Source organism: Anomaloglossus baeobatrachus, chromosome 8, assembly GCF_048569485.1.
Source record: "Anomaloglossus baeobatrachus isolate aAnoBae1 chromosome 8, aAnoBae1.hap1, whole genome shotgun sequence".
NCBI lineage: Eukaryota > Metazoa > Chordata > Amphibia > Anura > Aromobatidae > Anomaloglossus > Anomaloglossus baeobatrachus.
In genome coordinates this window covers 25,643,637-25,663,336 of record NC_134360.1, presented here as the reverse complement: position 1 = coordinate 25,663,336, position 19,700 = coordinate 25,643,637, and the positions used below count along the sequence as shown (strand labels likewise).

Here is a 19,700-nt window from a genome sequence, read left to right as displayed (position 1 = left end):
GCCCATGCACTGGAACATTGAGGCCTAAAGCCCCCCGTACACATTAGATGGTTTGGCCAATCGTTAGGCCAGCAGCTATCGGGGCCCATGCGCTGGAACATTGAGGCCTAAAGACCCCCGTACACGTTATATGGTTCGGCCAATCGTTAGCCCGCCAGCTATTAGGGCCGGGATGGTGAGGTAGATGGTGCCGTTACCATGGGAAACCGTTGCTTCCGGCCTTGCAGAAAGCTGCATTTACACAGGCAGATGTGTGCCCGTTATGGCCACTAATCAATAGAGACCTTTTTACATGAGCCTAAAGCCACCCATACACATTAGATGGTTCGGCCAATCGTTAGCCCGGTAGCTATTGGGCCCCATGCACTGGAACATTGAGGCATAAAGCCCCCCCCCATAGACTTTGGTGATGGTTTTGTCTGGCAGCCATCTTGTCCAGTGCTCCCATACACAGGAGCGCTCGCTCTGCCTCTCGTGCTATCTGAGACAGCCGGTGCCATTCTCCTCTGGTGGCAGCCTTTCTCCGAGAGAACAAAAGGAGTGGCATACCAAAATCCAACAGGAGCCCCCATACACTTTAAATTGCCAGCCAAACCTATCAACGTTATCGGTCAACATTAGTCTAATGTGTATAGGCGCAATCCATGGGTGTAACTAAAAAACTTATCCATTGATACTCTTCTATTGGATCCCACTCATCACCGCCGAACCCCCCCTGCTGTGCTGGTCACTGCCATGGCTCAGTTTTGGGTTTCGCTCCAGTGACCTGTTGTATGGTCGGTTCCTCGGTCTTCTGGGCTATAGCCTTTATTTTCTCTGTCCAAATGCTGATGGTTCTTATTGCCTTTGTTCTCCTTTCTTGGTTTGCTCTTCTCCAGGTGTTTCTCATATTCCCATTTGTCTGACCTATCACATTCTGGGTTGGGTTTCATATGTTCACCATTCACTGTACTTCCTTGCTGGCTATACCTCTAGGTGGACTTGTTCCAGCCCTTCAGATAAGGGGTTTACTTTTTTTGGGTTCTTGCAGTGGGTCAGTTTCTTGCAGTGGGTCAGTTTTTCTTCCCAGCACTTATTCCTTTCACCTCTTTTAGGATTTTGGCAGGTTTTACTTGATTCGCTTATTTAAGGCTCTTTAGACTTCCCTCTCTACTTTATATGAACATGTTTTAGTTCTCTCCCTCTGGGTTTTTGTGTCTTCCTGCACACCTTCCTCTATTTTTGTTGGCAGTGAGTTGTGGCCTCCCCTCTGGTCCTTCAGGAGGTATGAGAAACCCCTCAACTGCTTTTTAGGGAGTCAGGTCTGAGGTAGTGTTTTCAGTTGGGTGGCTAGGGTCTATGTAGTCTGTACAGGGACCAGTTGGGTAACCAAAAATGGAAGACCTGCTATAGGGAGACGCCGCACCCATGTGTGAGAATGTTTATATTCATAACTGTCCCCAACTCGATACCACTGAACCCCCACTAGCAGTGCTGTCTATCTAGTACCTACTGTGAGAAGTGTAGCACCCAGGGATATGGGGTACTCTGTTCCTGGCAGTGTACATCTTAGGAATGTCACAGTGGGGGCCGTTACCCGGTTCCGTGCCCTGGGCCCTTTATGTAATGGGGATATTTACAGGGGAAGGTTGAATAAAGTTTATTTGTGATGTCACTTGCGGTGTTGTGGTTAACTGTAGGGAGCCGCCGCTGCAGACTTTCTCCACTGGGGCTGGTGGTATTAGCAGCTAGTATGGTAGTCCCACCACAAGTAGGGTATTGCCCCAGTGGATGTATGGTGCAATAGGCGTTGGAAGAAGGGCATCCAGACAGGTATTCAGTTCAACTGGTTTACTCACTTGGGATGTTAACTGGTTGCTCGAGGCCGGCTGGTTTCGCTTCCAGGTCCCCTTCGTCCCAATGCCAGTCTGATTCTCTGGTACCTTCCTCCCCTGCACCTGTCTCTGGTAAGTGGGTCCCCATGGTATAGAACATTGGGGGTCTCCGTTCTATGGTTTGTCTACATCTGTCCGCCTGACGGTAGCGTGAACCCTGTGGGGTTGGAGTCTCTGGTCCTGTCCCCGATTCTCCCTTTGCTACTGAGTCTTCGGATTCTTTATGGTCAGCAAGGTCCTTGATGGTCCCCCTGCTTTGCTGGTGTTAACAGGTTGGCTTGAAGCTCTTTCCTGTCCTAGGGTCCTGTACCCCGTCGGTGCGTAGTTCTGGAAGTACTCTACCGGCAACCACTTCTCCTGGGTACCAGGTCACCGTTAACCTGAGTCAGGGTGTCACTTCACTTCCACCTTCACACTTCTACAGTCACTACTCAACTGACTACTCTCCTGCCCCTCCCACCTGGCCAACTAGTGGACTGGAGTGGCTCCACCTGTAGGCGGCCATCGATGGTCCCACCCTAGCTGGGTACCATTGTATGGGGGATTGTTGGGGAACACTTGGATTACCTGGGTTTTTGGTGTTACCGGCACTGGGGTTCTGGGTCCCTAAGGGGGTAGGCCTTGCATCCTGGTGGGGATGCAGAACCTTGTAGCACCTTGACGGGTTCAGGGGCGCTACAGAAGCATTGCACAAGGCTTGGTTTTAAATATCAGGAGGGAGGTAGGGTTTGGTCAGTGGACCTGTGTGCTCATTTCCCTGCCTATTTCCTGCCATCCGATTGCTACTACGGCTATAGTTCCGCACATGGGCCGAAGACCATGATTTCCCTTAATTTAGTACTTTTTACATATTTCATATTGTGTTACAGATGATTCTTATTTTTATTTAGGGCACATAAAACATTCACTTGTGCTTCTGATCCTCTAAAATGCCCCATTGGAACAGAGTGCTTGACTCTCCCCGGTAGCTCTATAGGCAATGAAGACAGTGATGGCTCCATGTGACGGGGGATTAAAGACCCCCTTTTCTCTGGATTATTGATATTCCCAGGGGTCTGACCCTCTAAAGTCCTTTTAATGGAATTTATGAATAGAGTATCCCTCTTTATTAAATGGGTTGTCCACTACTTTTACATTGAAGGCCTATCCTTAGGATTGGTCATCAATGTCTGATCGTTCGGGATCTGACACCCCACACCCCTGCCGATCAGCTGCTCTTGGTCGCGGCAGCAGCAGAGGCCGGAAATGTTCAGTTAAGGAGCTGCTCCGTCTTCTGATAGCAGCCGGGGCTGGGTACTACACATTCTACTTCTATTGATCTGAATGGGAGACGAATGTACGGTACCCAGCTGCAGCCACTATCAGAAGATGGAGCGGCTCCGGAACTGAGCATTTCCAGCCTGCTACCGGGAAACAGCAGATTGGCTGGGATCCGACACCCCGCACCTCAACCAATCAGGATAGGCCATCAATGTAAAAGTATGAAAAACCCCTTTTACTAACTTTATTTTTTTTTTTTTTAAACCAGACAAGACTGTTAAATCAGAATTGCATAAAATATCCAAAACAATTAAAATATATTAAGTACATTTATTAAAAAAAAATCTTAAGAAAAAAAACATGCAATTTCTGCCCGTACACCATTAACATAACATCCAAATAATGTCTATTTTTTTTATAAATATATATATAATTTTAGTTATATATGTGTGTATGTATATACAGTGCCTACAAGTAGTCTTCAACCCCCTGCAGATTTAGCAGGTTTGATAAGATGCAAATAAGTTAGAGGCTGCAAACTTCAAACAAGAGCAGGATTTATTAACAGATGCATAAATCTTACAAACCAACAAGTTATGTTGCTCAGTTAAATTTGAATAAATTTTCAACATAAAAGTGTGGGTCAATTATTATTCAACCCCTAGGTTTAATATTTTGTGGAATAACCCTTGTTTGCAATTACAGCTAATAATCGTCTTTTATAAGACCTGATCAGGCCGGCACAGGTCTCTGGAGTTATCTTGGCCCACTCCTCCATGCAGATCTTCTCCAAGTTATCTAGGTTCTTTGGGTGTCTCATGTGGACTTTAATCTTGAGCTCCTTCCACAAGTTTTCAATTGGGTTAAGGTCCGGAGACTGACTAGGCCACTGCAACACCTTGATTTTTTTCCCTCTTGAACCAGGCCTTGGTTTTCTTGGCTGTGTGCTTTGGGTCGTTGTCTTGTTGGAAGATGAAATGACGACCCATCTTAAGATCCTTGATGGAGGAGCGGAGGTTCTTGGCCAAAATCTCCAGGTAGGCCGTGCTATCCATCTTCCCATGGATGCGGACCAGATGGCCAGGCCCCTTGGCTGAGAAACAGTCCCACAGCATGATGCTGCCACCACCATGCTTGACTGTAGGGATGGTATTCTTGGGGTCGTATGCAGTGCCATCCAGTCTCCAAACGTCACGTGTGTGGTTGGCACCAAAGATCTCGATCTTGGTCTGATCAGACCAGAGAACCTTGAACCAGTCTGTCTCAGAGTCCTCCAAGTGATCATGAGCAAACTGTAGACGAGCCTTGACATGACGCTTTGAAAGTAAAGGTACCTTACGGGCTCGTCTGGAACGGAGACCATTGCGGTGGAGTACGTTACTTATGGTATTGACTGAAACCAATGTCCCCACTGCGATGAGATCTTCCCGGAGCTCCTTCCTTGTTGTCCTTGGGTTAGCCTTGACTCGTCGGACAAGCCTGGCCTCGGCACGGGTGGAAACTTTCAAAGGCTGTCCAGGCCGTGGAAGGCTAACAGTAGTTCCATAAGCCTTCCACTTCCGGATGATGCTCCCAACAGTGGAGACAGGTAGGCCCAACTCCTTGGAAAGGGTTTTGTACCCCTTGCCAGCCTTGTGACCCTCCACGATCTTGTCTCTGATGGCCTTGTAATGCTCCTATGTCTTTCCCATGTTGACCAAGTATGAGTGCTGTTCACAAGTTTGGGGAGGGTCTTAATTAGTCAGAAAAGGCTGGAAAAAGAGATAAATAATCCAAACATGTGAAGCTCATTGTTCTTTGTGCCTGAAATACTTCTTAATACTTTAGGGGAACCAAACAGAATTCTTGTGGTTTGAGGGGTTGAATAATAAATGACCCTCTGAATAAACTTTTCACAATTTAAAAAAAAAAAAAAAAAAAAAAAAAAAAAGAAATAACATTCTTTTTTGCTGCATTTCACACTTCCAGGCTGATCTACAGTCCAAATGTCACAATGCCAAGTTAATTCCTGCTAAATCTGCAGGGGGTTGAATACTACTTGTAGGCACTGTATGTATGTGTATGTGTGTATATATATGTGTGTGTGTATATAATATATATATATATTATATATTTTAAATATTATATTATATAATATATTATGTATAATATATTATATATATATATATATAATTTATATATATATATATATATATATATATATATATATATATATATATATATATATATATATATATATATAATATACATTTTTATACCCTAGAATCTCAAAAACCTAAGGTAAAAAAAAAGAGGAAAAAAAGTTTGAAGTGACAAAAGCCTCAGCTCGGGGATTAATCCGGGGCCGGCCGGGTCCTTTTGCTGCGTTAGTGAGCGGGAGGAAAGGAATAAAGAAGAAATCTCCTTCCATGGTAAAAGAAATGAGAGCAGCTTGATAATATGGGTCATTCCTTCCTTTCTTCGGTTCTTGGGGTGAAAGGGGTAATGAATTTTATATTTTCTGTCGGGTACACACAAAATCTGACATCACATTGTACAAAAGCTCGCTCGGACCCGGATTGCTAATTGAAATTCGCAGCGAGATGAAGTTTTGCTATTCAGCCCAGCTGCCTTTTGTTTTAAATCTCTCCAATGAATGATCTTCAACAATGGCCTCCTCAATTCTCCAAGTCAATGCAACTCAAGTAACCCAGAAGGAACAAAGAAATCTCTCTTGCCTCTGCCTGGATTTGTAGTAGCCGTTTTCCCCCCATACTGAGGGTCTCCTGCTGAAAAGAACGTAATATATATATAATATATATAGGTTGTATTTTCACAATTTGTTTCTTTTTGGTTAGGTAACTATTATGGGACACCGAAACCTCCGATCCAGCCCGTCGATGGGAAAGTGACTTCCGGTGATGCATTGCAAAACCTGTTTTCCGGCGCTAAGCAGTCGACCCCTAAACGGACAAAGTCTTACAATGATATGCAAAATGCTGGCATAGTGCATACCGAAAATTACGAATACGACGATGAGGCTCCTGAAATGAACAGTAGTTTTACAGGTAAAGTCATCTACGGTTAGAAGTTTGCCAAGACTTTTGGGATTAGTTTGGAAGGACTTGTAAAAATGGAAGATTATTCACATCTCATTTTTGGTTGGATATTAAAGGGTAAATTATTTTCTGATATGTCTTAAATAGAGATGGGCGGACCCGCATATAACTGGGATCGTCGGGTCCCTGCTAACTTTTTTTTTTTATAAATCCGCTTCCGGTCCAGAATCCGGTACCCATATAAGTATAAGGGAACCAGAATGCGGGGATTAAAACTGTTGGTTAGCAGCGCAAGCGGTGTACTCACCGAAGCTCCGTGTCATGGCTGGCTGCTGCTTCCAGGTCACGCATTCACTTCCGGGACTAAGTTCGTCTAGATCGTGCACTAAAAATAAAGGTAGATGTTAGAATGTAGGGGCTTCTTTCAGGTATGACGTAATTTATCACATGATGGGGGCGTGTTCAAAATGCAGCCTGGTTTAGAATAAACATTCTTTTTCTAAGTCCACGTGGGCATGGAGTTGTTTATAATAGAAGTGAGGGTCTGGGGGTAAGACCCCTAGATGGGGGGGGGGGGGGGAGTAATGCGCAGATCTATGCGTCCGCAATATTACCTCCTCTCCGCATCCTGAGCCTCCTGGTGAATGGATCATGAAGCAGGAGGCTCAGGATGAGCTGTGCCCGCAATGTTTCCTCCTCTGTTCCTCTTGAGCCATCCTGGTTTATGAATCAGGTGTCTCAGGATGAGCTGCACCCACGATGTTTCCTCTTCTGCTCATCCTGACCCCTCCTGGTTCATGATTCATGAAGCAGGAGGCTCAGGATGAGCTATGCCCGCAATGTTTCCTCCTCTGCTCATCCTGAGCCTCCTGGTTCATGATTCTGGAAGCAGGAGGCTCAGGATGAGCTGTGCCCGCAATGTTTCCTCCTCAGCTCATCCTGGCCTCCTGGTTCATGAATCGTGAAGCAGGCCGCTCAGGATGAGCTGTGCCCGCAATGTTTCCTCTTCTGCTCATCCTGCGCCTCCTGGTTCATGAATCATGAGGCTCAGGATGAGCTGTGCCCGCAATGTTTCCTCTTCTGCTCATCCTGAGCCTCCTGGTTCATGAATCATGAAGCCGGAGGCTCAGGATGAACTGTGCCCGCAATGTTTCCTCCTCTGCTCATCCTGAGCCTCCTGGTTCATGAATCATGATTCTGACCCGCAGACAGCACCTGTAAGTGGTTGCAGTCAGACGCTGTCACACAGGCTGGGGGCGCGTCTGACTGCAACCAATCACAGAGGCAGGGCCAGCCGGTGGGTGGGCAAATCAGTGCATATGTATGAGCAATGAATATTGGCCCAGGGAGGCCGCAGGAGTAGCGTACAGCAGAGCGGGAGCAATTTACAGCCGCGACGAAGCCTTGGTAAGTATGAAACGCTCACTTCATTCTTATTTTCCCTTTATTTTTTTTTAATTTCTCAAGTGCCTGATCTGGAGCAAATGCCCGCAATCAGGGTCTGGCACGCAGGCCCTTTCAAACCGCATGGATTTGGCCTTTCAGAGTCCGGGTCCACCCATCACTAGTCTTAAATACAAGAGATGATCTCCTTGGTGACGTCTGTCCTCTTCTAGTGGTCATTGGTAATTTGGGGTACACTGAGCCTGGTCTTGGGCTCGTTTGGTCATTAAAAGTCAAGGGCCCCTTAAAATTATACAATTTGGTTGAATTAACAAATTATATTATTATGGATAATGGAGGCAGACAGACCTTCTCTTTTTTTACAGTTGGGTTCTATTAAATAATTTCTGGGGGAACAGATGGGGTGAAAATGTCCAAGTCTTCTCACCCCTGTGGATCCAGCGCAGGACACTCTGGTGGTTTGTGCCATAACCGAAAACGCTGTCACCATTTCTCTTTCAAGGGAGTGAGGATGACTGTGATTTGGCTGCAGCAGTTAGGTGATTATAAAGGTCTATCATCATAGACACGTGATGGTGCACCTTTCTAGTCTCCTCACTGTTGCAGCCAAAGACCTCAGTGACAACAGTGTAACTTGAAGCTTGGAGGTCTGAATACAAAATCTCCAGCATGACCCCCAACTATCACAGATCTTTAATAATATTGATATCTTAATATAGGCCAAAGGAACCTTTTGGGCCATTTTAGGCTTCAGGGGTTAAGTACAAGCTCTGCTCAATGGTCCTGTGATGTCATCACTTTCTGTTCTGGTGAAGACCACAAGACTGGCCACACTAGATCCACGTGGGTGACAGCAGAGATGTGAAGGAGGGGGGCGTCGGGCCACTTACGCGTCTCATTCCTTCGCCAAGTAGATCTCGTGAACAAATGTTACTTGGGGTGGGGTGCATAACACTTATTGGTTTCTTCAGGCCGGTGTCCATCATCCCGCTGCCAGTCATCATCGTAGACTGTAACACGTAACACACATGCAACTCTGGAGCTCACTTGGTCCAAACTGAATCGTTCACAACGTTATGGCAAACATGACCTTCTTTATCTTTCTTTCACTCACTGTGAGGTACTGCTCCTTGACCTATCCCCCTCCCGCTATCTTGGATCTGGTCTTCAAGCTCCAGGTTCTCTGTCTCCTTTCTTCCTCTTCCTCACACTTGCATCCTTTGCAGGGCCCCGATGGCTCTCTAGGTGGATAACTCTCTAAGCCCATCAGGGTGAGTCGTAGGCTCCGGACCTCTTGAGGTTACCTCAGGGTTCCCTGACTGGCCCTAGCACCAAAACCACGTCTTCTCTCACTTGAACCCTATACTAAACTGTCCCATCTCAAGACCTCCCTACTGTCGTCCTTCCCGCATCTGTCACTTCCCCCTTAATCTTGTCTGTTCCACTCCACTGCTATCCCAGCTTAACCTCTAGGTGGCGCCTGTTGGAAACAGTCTCGCTGCATCCAGAATCTGCACCTAGCCAGCAGTGGTACATATCAACTTTGACAATACAATCTGTATAACATAGAATACATAGCGTAACCGGTACAGGGTCAAGTCCACCTCCTACAGGAGTATTCCAGGTTTTATTTTTAGCATTTCCACACCCTTGGTAATATTTTAATTTCGCCTAGACAACCTATTTTAAGCTGAAATGCACAATAGGTGCTGTGGAACCTCCGTTCTCCAAGAGGTTCCTAGTGGAGGGAGATATGGCACCTTTTCTGTTGCCAATTAGGTATTTGGTTGAAACACTTACCCCGATCGTTGGCCGTTTTCACTTACGTCATTCCTCAACTAATCAGGTCATTTTTGTGGACCTAAAATACTCCTTGTCCGCAGCACATCTCCTTGTGTGAACAATTGCCACTATGTTGGAGGACCAAACAATCATATTAATAGTTGTTGGTCCTTATAGATTTTACATTGTTCGGTGTAAATGGTCTTTAAACATGTGCCGATTGATTTCATGGATCATCGATTGGCGCTCGTTATGGTCAGGAACCGGGAAACACCGTTGGAATTCTTAAGGAGTCCTACAGAGTGGTTGAGGGGCTTTTGGACATAGTTTCCATGTCTGAATGCTCAATCCAACCGCTCTTGGGGATAACACACATGACTAGTCTGATACTCTCACATTGTCCATGACATGCCAATATGAGTTGAGGTTGTTTGGACTGTTCCTACTTGTATTCGAATCACCATTAGTAACAGAACCAAAATAAGTGGAGGGAGATCCCGAACCTATGGTGTTTACCATGCCGTTGCCCAATGACCTTTCACGAGACCCAATAAAGGAAGCGTTTAGGCCTTTGTGAGTCTTCAGTAGAGAGCAGCAATAGACTGTCCTACAACACGGCTATTATCTGTTCCAAACAAAGGAGCCGCCGTCTCCTCATTGTTCCACCGAAACTATGAAGTGACACTCTGCCCCGGAGGACAATATGGGGAAAATATGGGCGGGGGACCCAGGGGCTTCAATTATCTACTGGATGCCACATATATACAATAAAACTTTTGAAACGTCATAGTGACTTGTTAAAAGTTTTTGATCGGTGAAGAGAGCCACATGTGAGTGCCACCTTGGGTTTGATTGGCTTTGTTCAGTTTTCCTCATAGAGTGGACTGTATGGATCTATAGAATATATACAGTTAAAACCAGAAGTTTACATCCACTATCTATAAAGACACATCTGCAGGTTTTTCCCTCCGCTCTCTATATAGACACACCTGCAGGTTTTTCCGTCCACACTCTCTGTAAAGACACATCTGCAGGTTGTTCCCTCTGCTCTCTATATAGACACACCTGCAGGTTTTTCCGTCCACACTCTCTGTAAAGACACATCTGCAGGTTGTTCCCTCTGCTCTCTATACAGACACCTCTGCAGGTTTTCCCCCCCGCTCTCTATAAAGGCACGTCTGCAGGTTTTTCCCTCCGCTCTCTATACAGACACATCTGCAGGTTTTCCCCTCTGCTCTCTATACAGACACATCTGCAGGTTTTTCCCTTCGCTCTCTATACAGACACATCTGCAGGTTTTTCCCTCCGCTCTCTATACAGACACATCTGCAGGTTTTCCCCTCCGCTCTCTATAGACACATCTGCAGGTTTTTCCCTCTGCTCTCTATAAAGACACATCTCCAGGTTTTCCCTCTTCCTTCTATAAAGACACATCTGCAGGTTTTCCCCTCCGCTCTCTATAAAGACATATCTGCAGGTTTTTCTCACTCTCTGGCATGAAATCAGAATAAACCTTTCCATTTTAGGTCATTTAGAAACCAAAATTATTTATATTTGCCAAATGCCAGAATAATGAGAGAGAGAGAGAATGTTTTAAGGCATTTTTATTACTTTCTTTAAAGTCAAAAGTTTACATACACGAAGAGTACTGTGCCTTTAAACAATATGAGACATCCCATATGATGATGTCATGTCTTTGGAAGCTTCTGATAGGTTTATTGGCAACATCTGAGTTAATTAGAGACACACCTGTGGATGTATTTTAATGCACACCTGAAACACACGGCTTCTTTGTGTAGCATCATGGGAAAGTCAAAAGAAATCAGCCAAGATCTCAGGAGGAGAATTGTGGACTTGCACAAGTCTGATTCATTCTTGGGTGCAATTTTCAGATACCTGAAGGGGCCTCATTCATCTGTACAAACAATTATACGCAAGTACAAGCAAGATGGGAACGTCCAGATAGATAGAGTATGTAAACTTCTGGTTTCTACTGTATGAGTCCATACAGAAACAAAGCCAATCAAAGGGGCACAGTGCTTAGCCGAGCGTGTCTACCACCTCTTTTTAGCAATTGGTAGAGTTTCGGCACTGAGGGTCCCTATCACTGCGACTTGTTAAAACTTTTATAAAACAATGGTTAATCTTTAAAGGAGTTGATAGATGATGGCGTAAATTGCTTACATTTCTGTTGTTTTTACCTCTTTTTCTCTGCACCCGATCCCACGGCTGCACCCAACTTGTTTTCATTTTGGTTTTAGAGGTGCATGAGCTTGTTGGGATTGCGCAAGTCTCTGGCATTGCCATCAGAAAAATCGAATATATGGGTCAAAATGTGGTTTCTCATAGCACGTGTATAGTACATGCACCAAGATTATGGATATGTTTTAAAGAGGTTGTCCACTACTTTTACATTGATGGCCTATCCTTATGATAGATCCTCAATGTCTGATCGGCCAGGATCAGACACCCACCACAATGCTGATCAGCTGTTCCCGGTGCCATCGGTGGCAGCAGGCTGCTGGATATGCTCAGTTCTAGAGCTGCCCAGTCAACCAATCGCTTCGGCGGCCATGTACCACACATACGCCTCCTATACAAATCAGTAGGAGGTGGATGAAAAGTACCCGGCCGGGCCACTATCAGAAGATGGAGCGACTCCGGTAACTGAGCATTTCTGGCCGCCTGATGCTGGCACAGAGAGCAGCTGATTGGCATGGGTGCGGGGGTCGAACCCTGGCCAATTAGACATTGATGATTTATCCGAAGGATAGGCCATCAATGTTAAAGTAGTGGACAACGTCTTTAAGTTTACAGACTAGACTGGTGAATCAAACAAGAAAAAATAAGTCTTGGAAGATCCCTTTAACATCTACAGCTTTGGCTTCATAAATGCATTTCTTTTTGCTTTTAAAGGGATTGTCCAGTAAAAACAAGTCTCCCGAGTGGGTAGGTGATAACTTGTTGATCAGTCGGGGTCTGTCCAATGGGAGCAGCACTGTTGGAGTGAAGCGGCAGTGTGCACGCTTGACCGCCACTCCATTCATTCTCTATGGGGCTGCTGAGCGCCGAGCTCGGCTATTTCCTGGCAGCCGCTTAGAGAATGAATGGCCCTGCGCTCGAGCGCGCACATTGCTGTATAGTTTATAAATTGCAGTATAGGGGAGATTTGTACCCCAAAAATGTTTCCTGGTATTCTGTATTTTAGGAAGAAGAGTTTATACTTGCCACGTGATACTTTTTAGCGACTCATAAGATTAGTGAGGTTGACCATTTGCCATACCATGGTCTAAAAAAAAACGGATGACCGGTTCATGCATAAACGTCCTCTGGTTTGAAGTATTTGTCTATAGGATCTGGTAAACGCCAGTCATTTTATTTGGGTAATATGATGACTTCTCCAAATGGAGACCAAAACATTGGTGGTCAATGAACCTCGGCCCCTGAGTAGTCAATGTATTGCTTCAGTTCATGTAATAAATGCTACATTTAGGCCAGTTTGTAATCAAACAAGCCAAACAGAATATACTATACGACAAATAATTAAAAATTAGCAATTTAATTTGCTCCGGCCCGGTGTCTAGCCTAGTCTTCCATTTGTAGACGAACTGTTCACTTCTTCACCCGCCATCTTTGTTCCACCACTTCTGGAGCTCTTTTTTAGTTCATAATGTTCAATGTATTACTCAAGATATCGTAAGCCTAGTGTGTGCTAAAGGAGCCCAGGATTACCGGCCAATGATGCCGGTCGTCTCAGATGACCAGACTGAATGCCGGACCAGAGCAGCACAGATTGGATTAGTCCTCTCTCCTGTTCAGGACGAGTATCGATCAGTCAAAGTGGAAATTGTCTATGAATGGCATCTCTTGCCTTAGAAGACATGACATATCCTTGCATTTCATGGCCAAAGTAATGCCTAACTTGGCCCATGGTGGAGTTGTGTTGGAATTGTTTGGTTCCCACCTAGATTCCAGCTGATCACTAGAGGTCCCATCAGTAGGACAACCTCTTATCTCCAGATATCGTCATGGTACTCTTCTACTAGATTGGCCAAATATTGTTCTGCTCATTCATCTCTTGACGGGTAAACGTCAGTCACCCCTTCCCCCCCCCCCAATCTCTAATGACTGGTCCCACCACTCACGTTGTGAAGTGCCTCGGATTGTGTCCAGGTGCGGGAACAACGATGGCAATGCCCATTGTGGTGGATGTGCTATAACGAGCTAATGTTCAGCACGACTGAGCTGGCACAGGAGCAGAGGGTTCAGGAGCCGTGTTAAAATGTAGTCACGTGGCGCCTTTGATTTTTTTTTTCTTGCACATTTCCCCATGTCGACGGTTAAATGGAGGCTTTTGTGCACCTGTATAGCACAGTGTGCTCACTCCATCTGAATAGGTTTCATATTGAGATCGCTAATCCAATGGAATCCACTTGTAGTTTTGGTTTCAGAGGCTTCTTTTCCCACAAACATAATAGGGTTTGGAGGTGGTGGGTGTCAGAGAGCGATGATGTGCCGTCTAGTTCTCCTAGTGTCCTTCCCCTACGTCTCGGTGTAGTAGAAGTTCACACAAATGTGTCACTCCTGTCTGACAAACAAGCTTGTCTCAATGAAAACCTCAATGCTAGGATGACCTCATGCTACGGCATGAATGTCCTCCATGGATTATGCTGATCTTCCAATTTTTTTTTTCTTCCCCACGATGGCCGCAGACTCTAGTGAACAAGACGAAAACACAGCCAACAATTCACAAGAGCCAGCCGCACCACTTGTTCGGATCCTTCCTAGTTTTCCCACCATCACGGAAGCATCTCAGAAGTTGCCTCAATACCTACCTCCTACTGACGAGGAAAGCCTTGGACCACTGCCGAGCAACTGGGAGATGGCCTACACAGAGAACGGGGAAGTCTATTTTATAGAGTAAGTGGAATAATTCTTCTACTAGTTTTGATTTTTCTTTTATTGTACTCTGTTAGTGTCTTGACCTCTTCCTGGTGGGTCATGAGCAGGAGCATACATACAAATAATGGGGCCTCATAGCAGAAGTTCTAATTGTGCCCCCCCCCAAGAATATTAAATAAAATAAATATTCGAATAGGTCATGTAAGAAAATATCTTGTGACCTTACAATCCTTACAAATTAATTTGATTAATCCGATTGAAACCCCCTAGATTCCACTTTCATTGCATCCATAAAGTATGATGCCAACAAAAGTGCCCCACAGTGAATGCTTCGATAGTACCCTCCACACGCACAGTATGATGACCCTACTGCATCCACCCTCAACTACCGTGGTAAAGTATGGTGATCCCCAACCGTGACCCTCACACTGCCCTCCATGCAGTATAATAGGCCTACATACAGTATAATGGCCCCCACACTAATCCACATTTTAGAATGGTCCCCACTAGCCTTACAAACAGTATTGTGACCCCCACACAGTCCTTTGCAAATTATAATGGACCACATACAAACCTTCAACTGCATAACTGCTTGCATACAGTGTAATAGTCCTCCATGAAGTATAAAGTCTCCCTCTTAGCTCTCAAAATATTATAATGGCACCCACATAGTCTTCCATACAGTATAATTGGCCCCACATACTCCTACATATATTATGCACCCCCATAGCCCTCCATATAGTATAATGCACGACATAATTCTCCATATAGTATGATGTACCATATAGTTCTCCATATATTATAATGCACCCCCCATAGTCCTCCATATAGTATGATGCACCCCATAGTCCTCCATATAGTATGATGCACCCCATAGTCCGCTATATAGTATAATCCACCACATAGTTCTCCATATAGTATGATGCACCCCATAGTCATCCATATAGTATAATGCACCCCCCATAGTCCTCCATATAGAATAATGCACCCCCCATAGTCATCCATATAGTATAATGCACCCCCCATAGTCCTCCATATAGCATGATGCACCCCCATAGTCCTCCATATAGTATAATGCACCCCCCATAGTCCTCCATATAGAATAATGCACCCCCCATAGTCATCCATATAGTATAATGCACCCCCCATAGTCCTCCATATAGTATGATGCACCCCCATAGTCCTCCATATAGTATAATGCACCCCATAGTCATCCATATACTATTATGGCCCTTGGCTACCAGTGTACTCATTGACTTTAAAAAAAAAAAAAAAGTGACCTTTCCCCTCTCCCCCACTACTCCAGTCTCCACAGTGGCGTGTGTTCTGCACCTCTGGGCACAGCAGGTGCGCAATAGTGATGTCATCGTGCCTGCTGTGCTGAGACAAAACAGCACAGACACAGCAGGAGATTGATCGCGGAGGCAGCAGAGCACTCCCTCTTTCATCAATGCTTTCAACTGTATCGGTACTTGTGATGCCAATATAGTTAAGTGTAATACTGGTTGGGGGGGGCCTGTTTCTGGCACTGGCAACGGGTCACTCGACTCATGGGTCTCAATAGTGACCGCATGGTCAGCCATCATTGGAGATATACCACTGGTCATGAGTTGGCTGTTGACCAATTATTTGTACATCAAACGTCTATCTCTCTCGACTCCCCTATACACATGAATACTCAACTTCAGCATTCATGTGTTTTCAATAAGAGCAGAAAAAGCCGCTGCCAGACAAATTTGGCAGTGACTTATCTCCCCTGAAAACAATAGGATCTGATGTTGAAATTACAACTGCCTGAACCTTCTCTCCGCCGACATCATCTGTTAGGGGAGAATAGGCAGACCTCCATACAAGTCACATGGTCTTCCAGTCCATATTCCTCCATATAGTATAATGCATCGCATATTCCTTCAAATAGTATAATGCACCCCCATAGTCCTCCATATAGTATAATGCACCCCCAGAGTTCTCCATATAGTATAATGCACCGCATAGTCCACCATATAGTTTAATGCACCCCCATAGTCTTCAATATAGTATAATGCACTCTCCATAGTCCTGCATATAGTATAATGCACCCCCATAGCCCTCTATATAGTATAATGCACCTCCATAGTCCTCCATATATTATGATGCACCATATAATCCTCCATATAGTATAATGCACCCCTATAGTCTTCAATATAGTATAATGTACTCTCCATAGTCCTGCATATAGTATAATGCACCCCAATAGTTTCCATATAGTATAATGTACTCTTTAGTCCTCCATATAGTATAATGCACCCCCATAGTCCTCCATATAGTATAATGCACCCCCATAGTCCTCTGTATAGTATAATGCACCCCATAGTCCTCTATATAGTATAATGCACCCCCATAGTCCTCCATATAGTATGATGCACCCCTATAGTCATCAATATAGTATAATGTACTCTCCATAGTCCTGCATATAGTATAATGCACCCCATAGTCCTCTGTATAGTATAATGCACCCCATAGTCCTCTGTATAGTATAATGCACCCTATAGTCCTCTGTATAGTATAATGCACCCCATAGTCCTCTATATAGTATAATGCACCCCCATAGTCCTCTATATAGTATAATGCACCCCCATAGTCCTCCATATAGTATGATGCACCCCATAGTTCTGCATATAGTATAATGCACTTCCATAGTCCTCTGTAGTATAATGCACCCCATAGTCCTCCATATCTTATAATGCACCCCATAGTCGTCCATATAATATAAGATCACCCTCATCTGCATCTGCTTCATTACTACTGCTCCCCAGCTCCGGCAGCTCCACAGCCTGTTACCACGCTCTCTGATGGACGTGCGTCCTAAATCTACTCGAAAGCTTCCAGTATTAATATTTCAGGACATGATTTGTTCTCGGATCGCCGTTTTCAATCTGCATTGTTTTTCTCCTCAATCAGTGAAAAAAATGTGAAGTTGCGCAGATCCGGCTCGTGCATAAAGTGGTATTTATTCTATCTGGCCATCTCACAATACATGGTGTCTCAGAAGGAGATATTAATTCCTCACAAAGAACAAACCAGTCATCTGTGCAGTGCAGATACTGCTTGGTGAAGCAGGAAGCTGAGCAAATCCCTTAACAACTGCATGTAGAAGGGGGAGGGTGGAACTAGGAAAACCGTGTTTATGGTGTTAATCTGCAGATTTGTGATGACTGGCGCCCTCTGTCTGCATTTTTGGGGTACTGCATTCAATCACTTATGTATCCATAATGCACTAAATCGCACATTTATTTTCTTTTTTGCATGTGTGTCGCCCAGGGTTATGGGGTACTCGGTCCCGGGCGGTATATAACTGGGGAATGTCACTTTGGTGGCCGTTGCCCGGTTCCGTGCCCTGGGTGCTTTTTGAAAAGGGGATATTTTACAGGGGATTGTTGAATAAAGTTTATACGGGACGCCACTTGCGGTGTTGCGGCTATGTAGATGGAGCCGCCGCTGCACAATATCCACTACTGGGGCTGGTGTTAATGGCAGCCTGGATGTTAGGCCCTCCGCAAGCAGGGCCGGGCCCCAGAGTTGTAGGTGATGTGATGGGTGTTGGAAGAAGGTAGGCCACAAAAGGGTTTCAGAGCAACTGGTTCTTTATTGACTTTCTGGTGGTAACTGGTCACCCGAGGCCGGCTGGTCTTAACCGCAGGTCCCCTTAGTCCCAGTGCCGGTTTAGTGACCTGGTGGTTTCTTCCCCCTGCACCTGTCTTTTAGTTGGTGGGTCCCCATGGCGTAGAGCAGCTGGGGGTCCCCTCCTGGTTGTCTTCTTCAGCAGTCCATATGACGGTAGCGTGAACCCTGTGGGGTTGGAGTTTCTGGTCCTGTCCCCGGTTCCCTCTTTGCTCCTCAAGGTCAGTGAGGTCCTTGATGGTCCCCTCACTGTACAGATTGTATCAGGCCTGCCTGGAGCTTTTGCCTCACCAAGGATTCTGTACCCCGTTGGTGTGTAGTTCCAGGAGTACTCCACCATAATCCATCGGCAACCAAATGCCTGGGCCCTCGGGTCACTGTTCACTCCGGTCAGTTCGTCTGCTCACTTTCACTCCTCCACTCCACTTTCTCTTCTGTCTGACTCTTCACTCTGTCTGCCCCTTCCACCTGGTCTTCCAGTGGACTGGATTGGCTCCACCTCTAGGTGGCCAGCCATTGGTCCGACCCTAGCCCTGTACCATTCTATGGGGGATAATTGGGAAAAATGGGGATTAACCGGAGTGTTTGTGTGTTACCGGCACTGGTCTTCTGGGTCCCTAGGGGGTAGGCCCTGCATTCCGGTGGGGATGCAGTACCTTGTAGATCCCTGATGGCTTCAGGGGCACTACACATGCAGCCTACACATAGGTCCTAATTAAGAAATTGGAAAGCTGTCCATAGTCATTGCAAAATGATCGGTGGATACTGCGAGGCTAATACCCATCAGATGCAGGTTCCAACAAAGTGGATGGGATTTACCGAAATCTCCTGCCCACTCTTCTTTATTTTTACGCTTGTAGCAAGTTTATTAGTGGTCACCTATCCATAGGATAAGAATGATTTACTGATCCCTGGGGTCACGAACCTCCATTACTTCCTCCGGGTCGTAAAAATAGTCACTAACCTTTTAAGAATACTAAATATTTATTTGGACCTTCAAGCGATCTTCTAATTTAACAGTTTAAAGATCTATATCAGTTTTTAAAAGTTTGACACATTTTAGATTTAGGGTTTTTTGCACCAATTCCTCATAAAAAGAATTTGTAAAAATTGAATAAGTTTTCATTGGTCATGTTCGGATTTCAAAAAATCAATGTTTTTTTTTTTTTTTATAAAGAGTAAATATTTATTTATTGATTTTAAAATTAACCTGATATTTTCTCTCTTTGTCTCTTTCAGCCATAACACTAAAACGACGTCTTGGTTAGACCCACGGTGCCTGAACAAACAGCAGAAGCCTCTAGAAGAATGTGAAGATGATGGTAAGAAGATAAAAGAAAACGGTCACATTATCAGAAAGTCGGGATGACCAGTATTTTGGGGTTTCTGGTAGATACGACCGATTTGTACTAAAGTAACTGAAAATCTTCCGTATTCCGGAACACCCGAGCATGGTAGTGCCCACTCATCACTAGTTACAAATACTGAGCACCCGAGCATGGTAGTGCCCGCTCATCACTAGTTACAAATACTGATCACCCGAGCATGGTAGTGCCCGCTCATCACTAGTTACAAATACTGATCACCCGAGCATGGTAGTGCCCGCTCATCACTAGTTACAAATACTGATCACCCGAGCATGGTAGTGCCCGCTCATCACTAGTTACAAATACTGATCACCCGAGCATGGTAGTGCCCGCTCATCACTAGTTACAAATACTGATCACCCGAGCATGGTAGTGCCCGCTCATCACTAGTTACAAATACTGATCACCCGAGC

The 19,700-nt window shown here is 45.1% G+C and overlaps 1 protein-coding gene across 9 annotated transcripts in view; it reads left to right on the top strand.

The window, feature by feature from the left end:
• Positions 1-19,700, top strand: part of MAGI1 (membrane associated guanylate kinase, WW and PDZ domain containing 1) — a 713,270-nt gene that overhangs the window by 539,673 nt on the left and 153,897 nt on the right. For all 9 annotated transcript variants that reach the window (XM_075321385.1, XM_075321383.1, XM_075321384.1 and 6 more), the window contains exons 4-6: positions 5,972-6,181; positions 14,071-14,278; positions 19,160-19,242. In XM_075321385.1, coding sequence (XP_075177500.1) covers positions 5,972-6,181; positions 14,071-14,278; positions 19,160-19,242 — 501 coding nt within the window. The remainder of the gene's footprint in view (positions 1-5,971; positions 6,182-14,070; positions 14,279-19,159; positions 19,243-19,700) is intronic.